The sequence below is a fragment of the Cyrtonyx montezumae genome, unplaced genomic scaffold, assembly GCF_038088225.1.
Source record: "Cyrtonyx montezumae isolate F1298 unplaced genomic scaffold, pur_monq_1.0 scaffold_6, whole genome shotgun sequence".
NCBI classification, from domain to species: domain Eukaryota; kingdom Metazoa; phylum Chordata; class Aves; order Galliformes; family Odontophoridae; genus Cyrtonyx; species Cyrtonyx montezumae.
The window spans coordinates 5,939,977-5,957,132 of NW_027072067.1; the positions used below are offsets into that span (position 1 = coordinate 5,939,977).

At 33.4% G+C, this 17,156-nt stretch overlaps 1 protein-coding gene across 1 annotated transcript in view; it reads right to left on the reverse strand.

The window, feature by feature from the left end:
• The window catches only part of CACNA2D3 (calcium voltage-gated channel auxiliary subunit alpha2delta 3), a 392,330-nt gene that overhangs the window by 193,724 nt on the left and 181,450 nt on the right, over positions 1-17,156 (reverse strand). The window contains exons 9-11 of the mRNA XM_065749768.1: positions 13,143-13,217; positions 4,049-4,138; positions 950-1,063 (exon numbers count right to left, since the gene is read on the reverse strand). Coding sequence (XP_065605840.1) covers positions 950-1,063; positions 4,049-4,138; positions 13,143-13,217 — 279 coding nt within the window. The remainder of the gene's footprint in view (positions 1-949; positions 1,064-4,048; positions 4,139-13,142; positions 13,218-17,156) is intronic.

Consider the following 17,156-nt stretch of genomic DNA (forward strand, 5'->3'; position numbering starts at 1 on the left):
CTAATTTCTCAACTCAAAAAAAAAAAAACAATTAAAACCATATCCTTGAAGAATAACCCATCTCAAATAGTAAATACAGAATTAGAAAAAGTAATGCTTACGACTAGAACTACAAGTCAAAATATTTTTAGTCACAGAATGTTGAAACCTCAACACAGCACACTTTCATTAATTAAGTACTTGCTCAGATTTCCCTTAGTACAGCACACTTGTTCCCTCCATAGACAGTTAACATGGCAGTATCTCAAAATACAAAATCTTTCTAAATAACCTGAAATTTGCTTTGGCTGAAGAAAAGATAAAGAGCATAGAAGGAAATTATTTCACACTCAGACATAAGGACTACTGGAGTTTTATCACCAAGAAAATTTAAATTCTGCATTATACAGTATCTACATGTTATATAGCAAGGTAGTCAAATTCTGGGCAAATTTCTGTATGCAGATTGATAGAACCAAAATTACTTCTAATGAAATTTCATTAACTGCCAACTACACCCATTACTCTAACACAGAAAGAAAAAATATTGAGAACTACACCTGTTTCTTCTTCAATTATAGTAAACTGTTCTTGCTCCATATTTTACATTACTCTCTAGATTCAAAAAGCACTGAATTATTTATTAATATTTTAGAATAAAGATGAAAAAGGTTTTCATGTTTAATGATGTATCACATGGAAAGCATTATATAATGGTCAAGAATGTACCTTGAAGGGAAGTATTTCCATAATATCTTATTATCCAAGCTCATTACTACATTACAAGATCACCTCCATCCTCAAGCAATATCAAATAAGCTTTATTTCTGTCACTAATGAACCATCCAGTTAACCGAAATCATTTTTAGATGAATACAAGGATTACTATTGACTTTTTTAATAGACATATACTTCATATTGCATAAGATAATTCAAGTTTTCCATTAAATACAGGTGAGAAAAAACTTACTTTTCTGTCTGGCCAATTATATTTTGCAAATATTGTATCGTATGTGTCCACAGCTCCATCAGTAATCAACATTATGGCTTGGCTGCAAATACTTCCTTGTCCCGTGTGATTGAACTGTGAAAGGAAAAATTCATTTAAATACAACAGATTCTGTTAGATACAGAGGATACATCATTTAGAGATATGCTATTCATATGGCATTTGTATTCACTTCAAATTACATACCATATGTTATTTTTCATAAAATGGTTATCCAGGAAATCCAAGTCTCCCACATTCTCACAAAATGAATGTGCATTCACTGCTGAACAGAAGTACTAGAGCACAGGTAGACAGTCACCAACGTGCTCTTGAAGTAATAAGTAATGTTTCACCACTGCACAGAAAGATTTTCTCCTGCTAAAAGAGCCTGTAAATTGGACTAAACAGTAACATGAGTTTTCATTTTTTTATTCTGCATCTTGTCTCTTAATTTTGCATCTATCTTTCTCTAATTTATTCCTTAAATTCTCTTTTTGTTTGTGTATTCCTTTTTTTTTTTTAATGTATTCAAGGAACTTATATGATCTGGCAATTAGCACCAAAAATGCTAAGATGGTAAACTATTTCATTTTTAGTTACTCTGTATAAAACACTTAGAACACTTTAAAAAAATAAGACCAATAACTTGTAGCATTGCACATAACTCTATTTCTAAAAGTTGTGATAAACACATGATAATGAATCTCCTTTTGTTCTATTCCTATCTAAATTTCAGATGTTATCAAAGTATACAAGTCATCCTACCACCTTTTCTTGGTACTGAGAAAGCCAAATACTAATTTTACCTGTCTATATCATTGTCTCACCTCGTCAACCTACCTGTGCTGAGAAGCAGCCCTAAAAATGAATGTCTGGATTCCACAGTTTTTCAATAAACTTATTCAGAATACTCTAGTTTGATTTGAGCTAGCAACTCCTCTTTGAGATTTCTGCAATCCATTTACTCTCACTTATTTGTTGATCTTCCCAGAACTCCATAACTTTACTTGTAGAAAGAGTTCTTGTCTTCTAAAAAAATCTCATCTTTGTAAACATGACAGCATACTTATGGAAGAAAAAGGTGAGTGGGGGGTTACAGTGGTTATAGTCCTTTTTTCTTCAATATTTTCCAGTCACACCCACAAATATAATTCAACATTCTATAACAATCTACACATCTTCAGCTCTCCTCCAATTCAAATTCCTTTGATTAAATGTGAATCTCAACTAAGACATGCTGGCTATGGAAATGTTATCTAGAAGGAAGCTAATGTGGTCATACTGTGGATTAGCAAAATATTCATTCCTGCTGTATAGAAAGTATTTTCTGTGATGCCTGCAAGTTAATTTATCCTTAAGTTTTTTCCACTCTTGTCATTTTTTTCAATCTTCTCCATATGCAGAACTATTAAAGTTGAATTCCTTCATTAATATTGTCCTAGATATATTTCTTCATAAAGATGAAAGAGACAAATTAATTGGAACACACTGGTTTAGAGTTGGAAGGGACATTAAAGATCATCCGGTTCCAAAACCCCTGCCATGGGCTTGGACACTTCCTGTTACACCTGGTTGCCCAGGGCCTCATTAAATCTGTCCTTGAATACTTCCTGGGATGGGTCATCTAGAGCTTCTCAGAGCAACATGTTCTAATGTTTCACCACCTCCACAGTAAAGAATTCCCTTCTAGTATCTAAGCCTAAACCTCTTTTATTTTAAAACCATTATCCCTTGTACTATAGCAACACCCGCACCAAAACAGTCCCTCTGCATTCACATGAACAACATACTTTGAAATGCATAAGTTATAGCAAATGGGAAATTAACGAAGGGGGAATGCCTTCGTATATCTGTTCTAAAATATTAATGCGTGCATATGCATTATTCTACATGGTTGTTTGAATATTTTTAAGAATGAGATGAAATTTGAATCCTTTGATGAGTAATATCTTCCCATATTTGTCTAGCACTTTAATTTTATTGAATAGCAAGAATGATGAAAGTGTTTTCCATAATAATAACAGTGACAAGGGACTTATGATGAACTACAATTAACTCAGTGATTCATCAGCAAGCAGCAAAAAATTTCAATGCATCCTGACATTCAGAGCATTTGGTTGTGATTAGCAGTCTTTGAAATGTCACAGAATTTTATTTAATTGGTTTTGATTTTTTTAAAAAGGTAATCACTGCAAAGACCATATTTGTTGCCAAAAGAGATAATTGCAGTTGTCACATGACAACATAGGTGCCTAACTGCTCTACCAAGCACTTCTGTACTCTTACAGAAACTAATGAACAATGCTTAAATCAACGGTTGGAAGGACTTTGGAAGCGGATTTTAAACGTGCTTTTCAACATCTTCACATCTTAACAACATAGGCAAATAGAGAAATGGAAATGCAGAAAATTGCAAGACAAAAGTAAATGAGTAATTACTGTAAATCCTGAATCATTATGAAAATCCAGCTAGATTCTCAATAAGACTATCAGCGTAAGACTAAGCTTCTCCTCCGACTCTCTATTTTAAATGTGTAGTACACCGTAGTAAAGGAAGTCTGAGTTACAAGAACAAACTTCTGGCATATGAAAGTCACATGCTGCTGACACAGTATAAAATGGTTAGCAGTATTCTTTTAAGGATAGTTTTCTTTTTTCCAGGTCTAGGCTTTGTCTTTCTAGTATCCCTCTCCCTTTTCTCAGCAAGTCCCAAACCAGGATCAAATCACCTCATTATCTACTTACAAAATAAAAGAACAATCAAAACTGTGAAATTTGCATATTACTCTAATATTTTTAACACCTAGAGGAGCTACTGAAATAAAATTTATTTGAAGGACACAGCACAGGTGCATACTGCGTGTATATACACACAAAATCAAACACCATAATTATAAAATCAGTAAACATAAACATCTTACCCCACATATAGATTATAAACACTGCTTGTTCTATGGACAATATTTTACTGTCATTACAGTTTTGGAGTAAGTTCTAAGCTATTATCTTAAAATTGACAGTAATTGTTAAAAAGCTGGAAAAGTGTCAGCAGTGCAAACCTCAAAAGCATTAACTTACTTCATTGAGCATGTTGAAAGCTTCATTTAAAGCAATGTCCAGCATTCCAATTCCTTTTGCAAAAAGCTTGTCAAGGTGTTCCCTAAAATGCTGAAATAAATAAGAATGTTTTATTTGTCAGATTATTCTTAGAACATATATATTTATATAATTAAAGTTTTCTTCTTGAGACTTTCCTTCTTGGTTAGCATGACTACATGCACTAATTCACAAAGTACAGTGGTTCCTGGTTAATATTTTGGCAAAGTCACACAAAAGTAAAGGGCATATTAGAACAATAAAAAATGGCACAATATAGATATATATATTTTTTACTAGTTATTCAATCAAACTGTTTTTCCATTAACACTTATTTTGTTTTCCTAAATACAGGTATGTACATCTTTTTCATATAATAATCTTTATTTCTAATTATTAAACTTTTAGCTTTCAGGAAATATTAAATAATCATTCTCTGTGAAATCTATTTTCTCTTGTGTTCTCTCTCCTCAAAAGTTGATATATCCTGCTGTTTATCTTCATGTTGCTCATCAGTATAAAATTCAGACAACAGGTCTTGCTAGCTATTGGTAATTATCTTCAGGTTTATGCTGCATAGCCAGAAGCTTAATTTTTGCAGTTTTAAACATTTCATCAGCTACACATTGCTATACTTACTTGTCCACAAACATTGGTAAAATCTGGCAAACAATTCTGACACAAATCATAATTCATCCTATATTCCTCTCATTCTAAACAGAGAATCAAAGAATCATGGAATGTCTTGGGCTGGAAGGGACCTCCGAGGTTATCCACTTCCAACTCCCATCACATATATTATTTCTCCAGTTACGCTAGAAAGGTGAACAATTTCAGAAAGTTTAGACTCAGCAAAAATAAAGGGCTACAAAATAATATGAATTCTAGTTTTAATTTAGATTTAATTTTAAATTAAATGAGCACATCTTCAAAATAATGGTAGCACTTATTTGTGAAAATAATACTTTCAGAGGAGAAATAAAATCTCTTGTTTTTTAAGAATCAGACATGATAAAATCCAATATCGTGAGCTGTGCTGCCATAAAAAGAAGGATACCAAATGAAATATCATCAATCAAGTATGACACCTCTGATTTTATCTGATGGACACAGATTTTTTTTTCCATAAAATGAAAAGATATTACTTCTGCGTATTGGAAGGCAGAGGCCTTCCTATTTCGTTATTGAATTTCAGTACTTCAAAAGAGGAAAATTTACATCTTCGCTCAAGGCAATTTTGAAGCATACACTATTGCCACAGAAACACACTGCTTTTTCAAAACAATTAGTCCACAGTGACCAAGTAAGCGTATTTCTTGCAGCCCAATGCTTTGAACAGCCAAAAGGCACAGTCTAGTTTATCTAAGCAAAAAGCAATAGCATTAATGTCTACACAGCTTAATTGCAAAACGATTAGTTTCACCAACTTAAAGCTAACTTAAGTAAACTCTATCACTATCAGCATTGTAACACAAATTACAGTTTTAAGTATGGTTTATAAATATAACAATTTGGATTAAGAAAATGAAGACACAACACGAGGAAATAATAAATAAATAAATTAAAGGAAATGTGGAAACTTAAAAATGCTTTACAACTGGAAAAAAAACCACGTTAATTCAATAGGATAGTAAAAGAAAAAAACCTGTCACTTCACTAGCTGTGTCAAATCATTAACATATATCCAAGAAATTAAACTAAGTAGGTTTAAGAATTTAAATCTTACTGCCCCTTATACTGTGCTCTTCATATTTTTATAAATGATAGTAAAAATATTAATGAATTTAAAGTATCCAAATATTAAAGAAATGCATTAACCTCTTGTTATTCTGTACCCTAATTGAAAATATCTCTGAAAGTTAGGTGTAAGCACATGGGCATATTCTTGACTTCAGCTAACACAGACTGGAAATTGAGAGCAGCAATGCAGAAAGAGGTTTCCCAGACAAGGACTATGTCAGCTGTCAGCAGCACAATGCACTGTGCTTCCCATCACTGTTTCATAACACAGCTGACCTGCAGTCAGTTTCAAAGTCTGACTTCTACACCTACAGACAGAAATACAGATAGAAATAGGACTTTTCCAGAAACTGAAGCATTACAGAAACTCAGAAAATGCACATACCTTTTTTTTTTAAGCAAAATATCTGAAAATACATTATTTTAAAGTTGTTCACCAAAATTCTTCAAAAAATAAAATATGTTTATAAAACTGTCCAGGAAACATCAAAATCAATTTTAAATATAGTTGATTTTTTAGAACAGAAAACATAGTTTGCTACTAAATAAAATATTGAAAACAAGCACTTTGCTTCTGTTCCATTGATGTCCAAAACTATTTCATAACATCCAACCATTGACCAGAAGTTTTCAAGACATGCCTATAATCCTGTCTCTGTCAGACCCGTGAGGCTGAGGTCAGTTTACAGCTGTCACAGATACCTCTAATAACACAATGATTCATCCCAAAACAGAGTTTTCAGAAAATTGATAAACACCAGATTTTTTTATGGAAACAAGTTTCTAATCTTGACTTTTGGTAAATTTGGTATGTTAAATCATAATCACATTGCCCTTTGAAATACTTCTTCATAACTAAACTAGAATTAATTTGCTATTAAAAAAAAGAGACTTCTTCATAAAATCTGAGTATTTCAGAAGAAATCACTGTGGAATGTTCATGACAAAGCATATATGTTATCAAATATAAGCATACAAAAGGAACAGATTGTCAAAAATCACTCATAAATACTATAATCTCCAGCATATAAATCAGCTCAAATGATCTGTCAGAAGAATATTTTCTCCCGACACAGTGCTCTCTCTATACATATATACACACATGCTTTCTGAAAATACAATATTAATGTTTGTTTGATATAAAAATTTTATAAATGTTAAAAATCCATTTCATGCAGAATTTTAACAAATAATTGTTTGCTGCCCCAGGCTTCTGAATGAACAGGTGTGGGACAAGGTGATTCTGCAAAAGGACTGAATGGCTAAAATGAGTGCGTGATCTTACTGACTCTGTTCTCTGTCTTTGAAGTGTTTTAAATCTTTTCTTTGTTGCACAAGTTTCAGCACTGCGTATGTCCACCAAGATAAAAACCACACAACACTACAATTAACATTTGTTTTCCTCTTTATCACACCAGGTGCCTTGAGTGTGTGGTATTCATTGAAACCACACCAAAAGACATCGTGTTTCATTTTACAGGTAGCACAAAGAATAATAACCTCAGATAGTCCACTCTATATCTAGCTCAGGATGTTTCACTGTAAACTATGAAAACCTACTAGTGCACTCCTATAATTTGGTAACATAGAAATGCCCTGAAAGACAGCTATATTTCAACCATCTACTACTGCAAAAAAATGTCAGGACAGGACTGTAACCACTGAATCAACACCTTAAAGAAGAATAGATGACTTGGGAATGAAATAATCACCTCAGTTTTACTTTCAGTAACTTCCATGAGTTAAACAGATCCCAGAAAGCGTGTTTGCTTGCTCATAATGAGTCAAAAAGACATTACTACTTTGTGTTTTAATTTAATCTTTTCATTGTAAACGGTTCACTTAGTACCAAATAATAAGTACCAAATTATTAGTAACAAACAAGTAATAATATTGGTCCATCTCAGTTCCTCTTTACTGTCATACTGGAGACCCTGTATCTGAATCACCCAAAGCTTGAACTCAGTGTCTCGTCCAACAGTGTGCACAAGCATTTGCATGCAACTGTATGTCTAATTTCCATGAGCAATTACCATAACGTGCAATATCTAATTGTGGACTCAAATATCTAATTGACATGCATAATCTTGGTAATTCTAAATGCAAATTAGGCACACAATTATGACAATCAGACTCTGATGTCTGATTACAAAATTATAGGGCCAGAGCTCAACAGAAGTTGTGTCTTGTTACAGTAAGGAAGCATAGATATGTTCAGCTGTAGAGGTACCTACAATGATTTTAGATGTAGCTGAAATACATAATTCTGCTTGCAGAAGAGAGGGCTCCGGGTAAATCTCATTGCAGCCTCCAATACTTGGAGCAGGACTGACTTTTTTACATGGTCTAATAGCAATAGGACAAAAGAGAATGGCTTTAAACTAAAAGGAGAGAAATTTAGGTTAGATTTTAGGAAAAAAATCTTTACTCAGAGGATGGTGATGCACCCAGAGCTGTGGGTACCCCATCCCTGTAAGTGTCTAAGGCCAAGTTGGATGGGGTCCTGGGAAGCCTGAGCTGATGGGCAGCAACCAGCCCACGGCAGGGGGTTGGACCGTGGTGATCCTTAAAGTCCCTTCCAACCTAAGTTATTCTATTATTCTAAGATAAACAGAGTGAAGAAAAATCCACTCATGTCTGTCAGCCAGGCCAAGGTCTTTCTATGCACCTATGAGGGTCCAGACAGGAGTATCAATAAGTTTACTGCTGTACACATCTGGACAAATCAAGTTCCAATCCATCTTCTACATTCCTGCTTATCTAGTTAAAGCAATCTTCCTCTATTTTTAGGGTTTCTGCATCAGTATCTTGAGTTATTCTTAAATTCCCAATTATACAAAGTTTTCAGTGTTTTAATTAAAACTTCTTGTTGTGACAAAATGCTACACAACATTTGCAGTCCCCTTTACATATATCTTTTGATCTAGCAGATTTACCATGAGTCAGAATACCCTAATTAGATGGGGTTGCAGAACCATACTTAGTCTCGAAGTCTAAGCATACACAAATTTTCTACAGGTTTCACATAGGAATAGATCCCATCTGATACAAGCAGAAAAGTTTATGCAGTTACAGTGACTAAGTACAACACTATTGTCTGACAATAAGGAAAATATGGTTCATGAGTTAAAGATTTCTCTAGATTCTGTGCCACTAATAGCTGCAAAGACTTGCACTAAAACTATTATTTCCCATATTCATCCATGCCTACTAAAATTTGAGATATACTCAGAAATGATTTATGAGATTTGTAAGGATGAACTACATCAACATATAAATCAGTGAAAAAAACAATTAGGAGCATAAATAGGAGGTAGGACAGTGATGTTTCAATGTTTACTGATACCTAAACAGGGGAGTTTATCAGCACACACAGTTGATAAATCTGCATTCACATCTGCAAAATGCATATAAGCATCTTCTTATTTAAGATTAGTTGCTAAAGCAATTACAGGATAGTGTGCTAGTGATATTATCCGACCATTTGATTTCCATAGAACGTTGTGTTGATAGAGTGATTTATTTTTCAGATAAACAAATACCAGACATGTAAAACCTAAAGCTGATTTGTTGATCAAAGAACTCAAGATTCAATATATCACATTGAAAATAAGCTTGTATTAAACAACTTAGCCACCTGGGGCTGCAACAGAAAACTTCAGAGCAACTTTCAGTGGTCTGAGTCTAGCTGAAAGTTGGGCAGGTCCAGAACAAATGGTCGTCTTTTAAAAAAAAGAAAAGAGATTAAATAGATTTCATCGAGACTTTCCATTTTAGGTGTCAAGGATTTTGTTTTGTTTGGGTTGGATTTTGTTGTTTTTTTTTTTTTGTTTGTTTTTTTTTACAGCAAATCAATGCAGTCAGCAATTCTTTTTGGAGATCTATGATAGATAAGTATATAATTAAGTAATTTGCTTAAATAATAACAAATATGCAACATTTATATTCACCAACCCTTTATTGGCAATTTCACTCGGTCTCGTTACTGAATCAGCCTTCTAGTTATTTAATTTCTGCTAACTGCGTATAAAAGTAAAAATTTACTAGATGTTAAGTGCAACATCTGTTTATTTTTATCATTCCAATTTACGCTAGGGTAAGATCTCCATTTAGTTTGGTGTTATTGTGCCTATCTGTGCATCTAGAAGATAGATATATTTCATATGGAAACGCTTATAAAAAAATGTCCTCAACCCATATATAGCATATTAAAAAAACATATAAAAGAGGAATGCATATTGTAATATTGTTACTTTAAATCTGGAGTTACATTAAATCAGATTGTCATTCGATTCCTTTGGGGTAGGTAAATTGCAACATGGAGTTTCTCAAAGATGAAAACCTCTTGGCCCAAGAAAACCAGTATTAAAATAGGCAGTTCCACATGTTTGTAATTTGTGGAGAAAGTGCAGACAGTGACAGAATAGTGTCTGAACTATTTCCCACTCTTTTTTAAAATATGTGTGTAGCAAATTGATACACTTTGAGGTAGCAGCTGTTTAATGCTAATGCCAAATTATAAATTAGTCAGGTAAAATTCAAATATATACTACATGCTTTACATGACTAAACCACTTTTAGGGTCACAGATTCGTTTCAACTTCATTTATGCTACCCAATGTAATTACAGATTTAATCTTTGTGATAAAGAAAACTTCAAGCAAGTACTGTAAATGAAGAATAGCTTACAAAATTTTGAAAGCACATCTCCACACCTCCAAAGAGAACTCCAAGGCAGGTATTCTTTTGTTCACAACAAAAAAAAAAGGGGCAATGCTATAAAAAAATTTTGAAAGAATCAGATGCCTTCCATACCACCTGTAAATTATAATTTTAAACCAAGTTACTATATTCTTTTATTGTAAAAATGAAAGCAGAAACACTATATGTTGGGAGAAGCCTTGGACTGGGATGTCTGCTTTGTATCTTAGGAGAACTTGTGGTATATATATTAACACCATTCATATCACAGTTATACTTGAAGTTATAAGTTTGCCTTTTATAAATATACAAAAATTGACTCAATTCAGTCAGGCTTCTCAAAAGAAGTATGCTTTCAGAAGTTACAGCTGACAAAAATTTGATTATATCCACACTGCTTAGAAAGCTATATGTAACATGATCTTATACATAATCCAAGATTTTGAAAAAAAAAAATCAAAATCAGTGGATGTTTCTAAATATATTCCAGTAACTCTTCCCTGTTGATTGCTGATAGCACTAAAAAAGTCAACATTAAAAAAATTAAAAATTTTAAAAAAAGAAAAAGAAGAAGAAGTTGTTACATGAATATTTACAACTCAAAACTGCATTTTGCAGTACTTGCAGTTCTTGAAGCTGGCAGGGAACGCATCTATCAAAGTATCCTCACTCCTTCTTAAAAACAAGCATTAAAAAAACTACATTATTAAAACATTGGAGATTCAGGACTAAAAAACCTGCTTTTTGTCCAGCTCTCATTCCTTTCCCATAGTAAAAATGCATGAATATGTTAAATTTAAAATTTATTTATATTTATTATTTATTATATTATTTATCAATTATGTAATATATAATGATGATACTCAAATAAATTTATGTTCTTTAAAAACATACTGCAGTGTAGTAGGTGGATAATAATGCTGTAATCAAGGAGTGATCTTGATCCAGTTACTCTCACAAGTGGGACTGGGCATTTAAAAAATAAATAATTACTACTTTCACTACCCCAACTATCACAAAAACTGTATGTCTTTTTAAAATAGTTGTTTGGTTAAGCAGAAAGTTACAAAAAATAAAATGGTACTTAACTGAATAGGATGCTGAAGATTACTCTGAAGAGCAACATGTAATTGTACTTAGCTGTTTTTTAGTAACAGCACCAGTATTCATAAAACCTGAGCATCATCTAAGTGGCTCAGAAACTTCTGTTAAATAAAAAAGATTAAGTATTTGCTGCCATTAAGTAACATATGGGCATATATTAATCAGCATTCTGATCAGCTGCAGAGTGATGGAAAGATTAGTATTTTGATTAATTACGGACAGTACTTCTTGGCAATGTATTTACGTCCTTAGGTTTAAGTCTACAACCTGCACAGCTTTCATATGGCTCATTAGATTCATCCAATAACATGCTGCTTTTGAAAACTATATAACAGTTCACAAATAAGGGTCTTCAACAGGAAACAATTAAAAATGATTTATGTCATTGCATATAGCACCCAAATGCTTTGTAAATATCCTAAGAATCAACAGTGGAGAACATCAAGCACATGAACCAAGTAGCCCATGAAGAATAATTCCTGTGGAACACTCGTGTATATTTAGGAGAAATGAGAAGAACCCATGTGAGTAATAGAATAAAGTTTAACAGAACCAGATCAAATCAATTCCATCTTGGCATACATGAAAAGATCTAAGATAGACAAACTTAGAAGTGTGCTTTTGTAGCTATATTTACTACTTCCTGCAATGCCTCATTGACTGTTGTAGCAAAAATGAACTGCTATGCTGAACCCTAAGTCCACTTCAACACTGAGCTGAAACCCTTCAGGTCTGCTTTTAGTAGAAAGTGCCCAGACATACTTTTTAAGATGCAAGACTGCTGACCTATCCAGGCATAAGCAAGACCCATTACTTTTCTGTTCCGTAGTAACAGGTGTAGCTTTAGCACTTTCAATCTACAAGAACTTCTTACCATCTTATTAAACCCAGCATTTCAAAATTTTATTAGGCATAAACCAACCTACCTTAACTATCTCAGATGCGCCATGCAGTACTGCTCACACAGAGCAATTGCATTTGAATGGCAGCAAAGAAACCAAGCTTTAAAATGCAGACTCAATCAGTGATAGCCCTTCAAAGAATGCTTCCAATAAACAGTGTCTTTTTATTTCCCTCCCCCCGCCAAAAAAAAAAAAGTCAGTAGAATATAATGCACGTGCACACACACTGAATTTTCTTGGATTAATACAACACTCTCTCAATAGTCTGTTTGGAAGTCGTGCTTTTGATTCACGTAGTACAATATCTATTTCAACTTTGGTGTTAGTGTGACTTAAGAATGCAGTCTCTTCCTCAGTCTTTTTATTTTTTAAAGAAAAACCTTTTCCTTTGTTAGCAGTGCGTTTTCAGTGATTTCTGTACTTTTCAATGAAGATGAATAAATCATAATGGCTAGATAGCTATTTTTCTTCCTACTGAGTTACATAAGATTGCTTAGAAATGCCAAAAGGAGAATAAAAAAATTAATTTATTATTTCTAATAATGTCATCCATTATACTTGGGAAAGACCATCATAGCACATTTTAGGCAGTGCAACCTCTGTGTAGTTTTGTTCCTTTCATTCCTTACCTCTTTGTTGGTTCTGTCTGCTTGAACCAATGTTCCATTCAGACACGGCTCTACATAGTGAAGTTCTTCATTATACTACGCAGAGAAATAAAAAGTATTATGAAAATTTAATTAAAAGGTTTGAAAGATACAATTTAATGATTTAGAACTGCAGCGAAGCGTGCATATAAAGCAAGAACAGTCAGATTCAGCTCATTTTTAAAAACTGACCACAGACCTTTTTTCTTTTTCATGCTTCTTAATATTTCAGAGGTTTAGACTTTTAAAAAAGAGCATTCAATGGAATGGATGCCAATTCAGGTGGAGATAACATGTACTACATACACTAGCTGGCATAAATACCCTTCAAACTGAAACCTGGATAATATTAAGAGATGAATAGTTCAGATTTAATGTATCACAGTCACAACTCCCAATCCTTTATAACGTATTAAATAAAAAACTTGACAAATAAATTGAAGCATTGGCTAACACAGTTTATAAGGTTAAAAGCAAAATAACTATACCAGAAAGTCTGTGAGATTTAACCCAAAATATATCAGGATTTAAGAATCAGAGTTTAAGTCAAGCAAAATAATTCATTGTACAACAGTACATAAAGCTGTGACACATCCTGAAAGAATTCCCTGTTTATCTTTCAGTGTTCAAGTTAGATGGTCCAAATTCATGTTCAGGAACATCTTAAAATTTAAATGAACAGTCTCCTTTGCATTCTAACAAAATCTATTGATACTCAAGTGACTTGATTAAAAATCAACTTGTTTAAATCTTAAACCTTTCAATGCAGGTCAGATTCACACAGATACCTTCCAAACCTCCAAGACATCCCTTGAAAAGATGTGATCTTCACTTAGTTCTTATTAATTTGACCTTATCTGGAAGTTACCATGGATCAAAGACCCTTTGCATTTAAGCTCTACTGGTTTCACTCTTCCCCAAACCTTAAGTGAGTCAGAACATCCATAACAAGCAACATACTAAATTAAGCCAAAAACAATTAGGGATAGCATGTCCAATGATTGACTTATGCATTTACTCATTTATTCCTCCACCTCAAGAATAATGAAAAAACAGTTTTACAACAATTCATTACAAAATGTTGCTTACACAAGATTCTCGTACACTGCAAGACCTCATTTTGCTGTAGTTCTGAATTTTATCTATTCTCTCTTCAGTTTAACATAATTCCTTTGTCTGTACATATGCCTAAACACAGATTGCTGTAACCTGTTCCACACTGGACATCTGTCATCACAATTCATGTGAACAAAACGCTACTTACCACATTAATTAATTAATTACATAATTACTGCTGCAAAGGGAAGAGCTTTTAATTAGAATTTCCTCCAGTTATTCTTGAGGTGTTCTGTCTGACTCAATCCTTAGCTATAAAGAAATATATACCCAGAGAAACTCCATTTCCTAAGGCTGGATATATAGAACATTTGTATCAACATCTACAAGGTAGTTGGCCAAATGTTTAAAAAACGAATCAAAATCCTAGAAAAGTATTTATGCAAAATTTCTGCAGCACACTTACATGCTTTTATAATTATTCCCATCAGTGTTATTCCAATCTATGAGAGCCTGCAGACATATCTATTGCTCCAAAGGTAATATGAAAACACAAGGCAATGACAACTGAAACACTTGAGAGTCACTGGGAATGTCTGCTGTGCATCCCAGTGTCATAGCCCTTCATTTGACTCATAAACAGTGTACTTGTTGCTTCAGTTTCACTTCAGAATGCTTTCCAGTCTGTCTCCTGACAGTCACTCCAAATTAATAATGCCAAATCTTCAAAGCATCTTCTGATGTGGACCAAAGTGAAAACTGCTTTCCATACTATTGTAAATACAAAAAATAACACACCGCTACACCACACACTGAAAACCTATAACAGATACTGGCACACCAATTCCTGCTCTCAAGCTTTCTCCCACTTTCACATCATATTTTTAGCGTGTTCTTCAATCAGTGTACTTTCTGATTAAGCCTGGGATTTTAGCTTGATTTTGGTAACTGTTAGAAGCTAGAATAAAGATAAACTTCTCTTCATATGCAAACACAGTCTGTAATCAACCAACATGCAGAAAAGTATTAGGCTGTCTTTCTCTGTCACGACCATTTCAAACATTTCAAATATATAAGCAAAATACCAACTTTCCAGACCTATCAGCAGCAACAAACAAAAATCACAAATTTCCTACTCTATTAGAGCCTGTATTTAAGTAGCACAATTTCATTCTGTCCATTTTCTAAAAGACTTCTATTAAATAGCATTTGGGTAACACAACATCAGTCTATCTCTACAGAGATACAGCTTGCACGTCTGCCAGCTGCACCACAACTCAGACTGACTCCCAATATCTTCACCCAGTGTCTTTATCATTATTCTTTTGCACAATATAAAAGATACCCATACTGTCACAAAAAGACGTTTCAAGTCCTTTAGCAGTCCCATCTACAGAATAAACCTACTTCAAAGGAGGAAGAAAAACTTTCATTCTTGCATAAGCAGTGCAATTACACAGACATCATGTGTCCACAACTTTCTGTTATATTCATCCTTCTGAAGCCCTGCCAAATTGTGACATTATTTGTATTCACCTTGCAAATATCACTATAGAATATTTAAAGTAATCTGTTATATATAGGAAAAGAAAAATAGATTATGAAGGAATGGGTATTTTATGTCCCAGTGTTCTGTGGATAACAAGAATAACCTGGATGTGTTTTATTTGTTAGCATTTCTTCTCCTAACGAATGGATACAAAGAAAAGCACAGTAAGAAAAGTGCTATTTGCTGATTCTATACTTATTTTTTTTTAATAAGGGAAAAGAAAAGGACTACTAGAAAGAAAAATGTACTGAACAAAATCATTTCATTTTCCAATGGAATTCCATAAACAGCAAATGCCTTCCTAACTCAATGAAAACACGTGGAGCCATTCAAGTAGACTTTGCTGCTTAAACTGGCACATCTACTTCATGAGACTTTTAGTACAACTGTCAGCTTCAGTAAACTACTCAGCTTGTGCTTCAAGCATATTATTAGATACTTTTGGCTTCTTCATAGAATATTTTGTGGTACTGTTAGTGAAAGTACTTTTAAACTATGTCAAGTTTTCTTTTAGAGTAGAAAAGAAAAAAAAAAGAAGGCATTCCAGAATTTTCTCAATCTAGAGAAAACCTCCAAGTACTTCTTACAAACTTACTGAGCAACTTGAACTCAGTTCTGCAGTTTTTCTATGACATGTAGAATTCTACATTTAAATGAAATTGTTTCCTGATCTTCAATCAAAAGGCCTGTTAGTAACTGCTGACTTTGCCAGCAATACCTGATATAGATCTCTCTTGTTCCCTGGGCAAGGCGATTTTTGAAACAGACTTTTTTCCCTTAGTTCAGAGCTATCAGTACTCAGCTTTCATATAACTACTACAGAATTCATCTACTTGAGTGGAAGACTACATTCTGCTTTTCTAATGTTTCTTAACATTACACACTACCACATCCCTATATGCTAGCATGGGAATTCATTATCACATTATAGATGTGATATCTGTGATGCAACAGCATAGAGAGTTAAATCTGTGTATACCTATGCTTCACTGAAGAGAGAAGAAGAAATACCATGCTTTATGATCTCCTCTTAAAACCTCAGCCTGCTTTAATTACTCTTATAATTTAAACTCTTGAGGATATATTATTGCTTTATCAGTAGTATAAACTTATTTATATTTATTTGCTTTATTAATCTACATTATTTTGCCAATCTAGTTGCTTCTTTGCACAACAGGCATAAGATAAAATGAAGAGGCCAAAATCTGAACAAAGAGGAATCACAGCTGCTGATTTACAGCACATTATCAGATACCACTCATATTCTGAAAATATGAGGAGATGCAGCTCTAAACCTATTTAATTAGTCTGCATTTACCTCAGCATTTCTCATATTTATTCTTTGCTGTATTTCAGCAGTCTGGAACAAGATCCACAGAAACAAATAACTT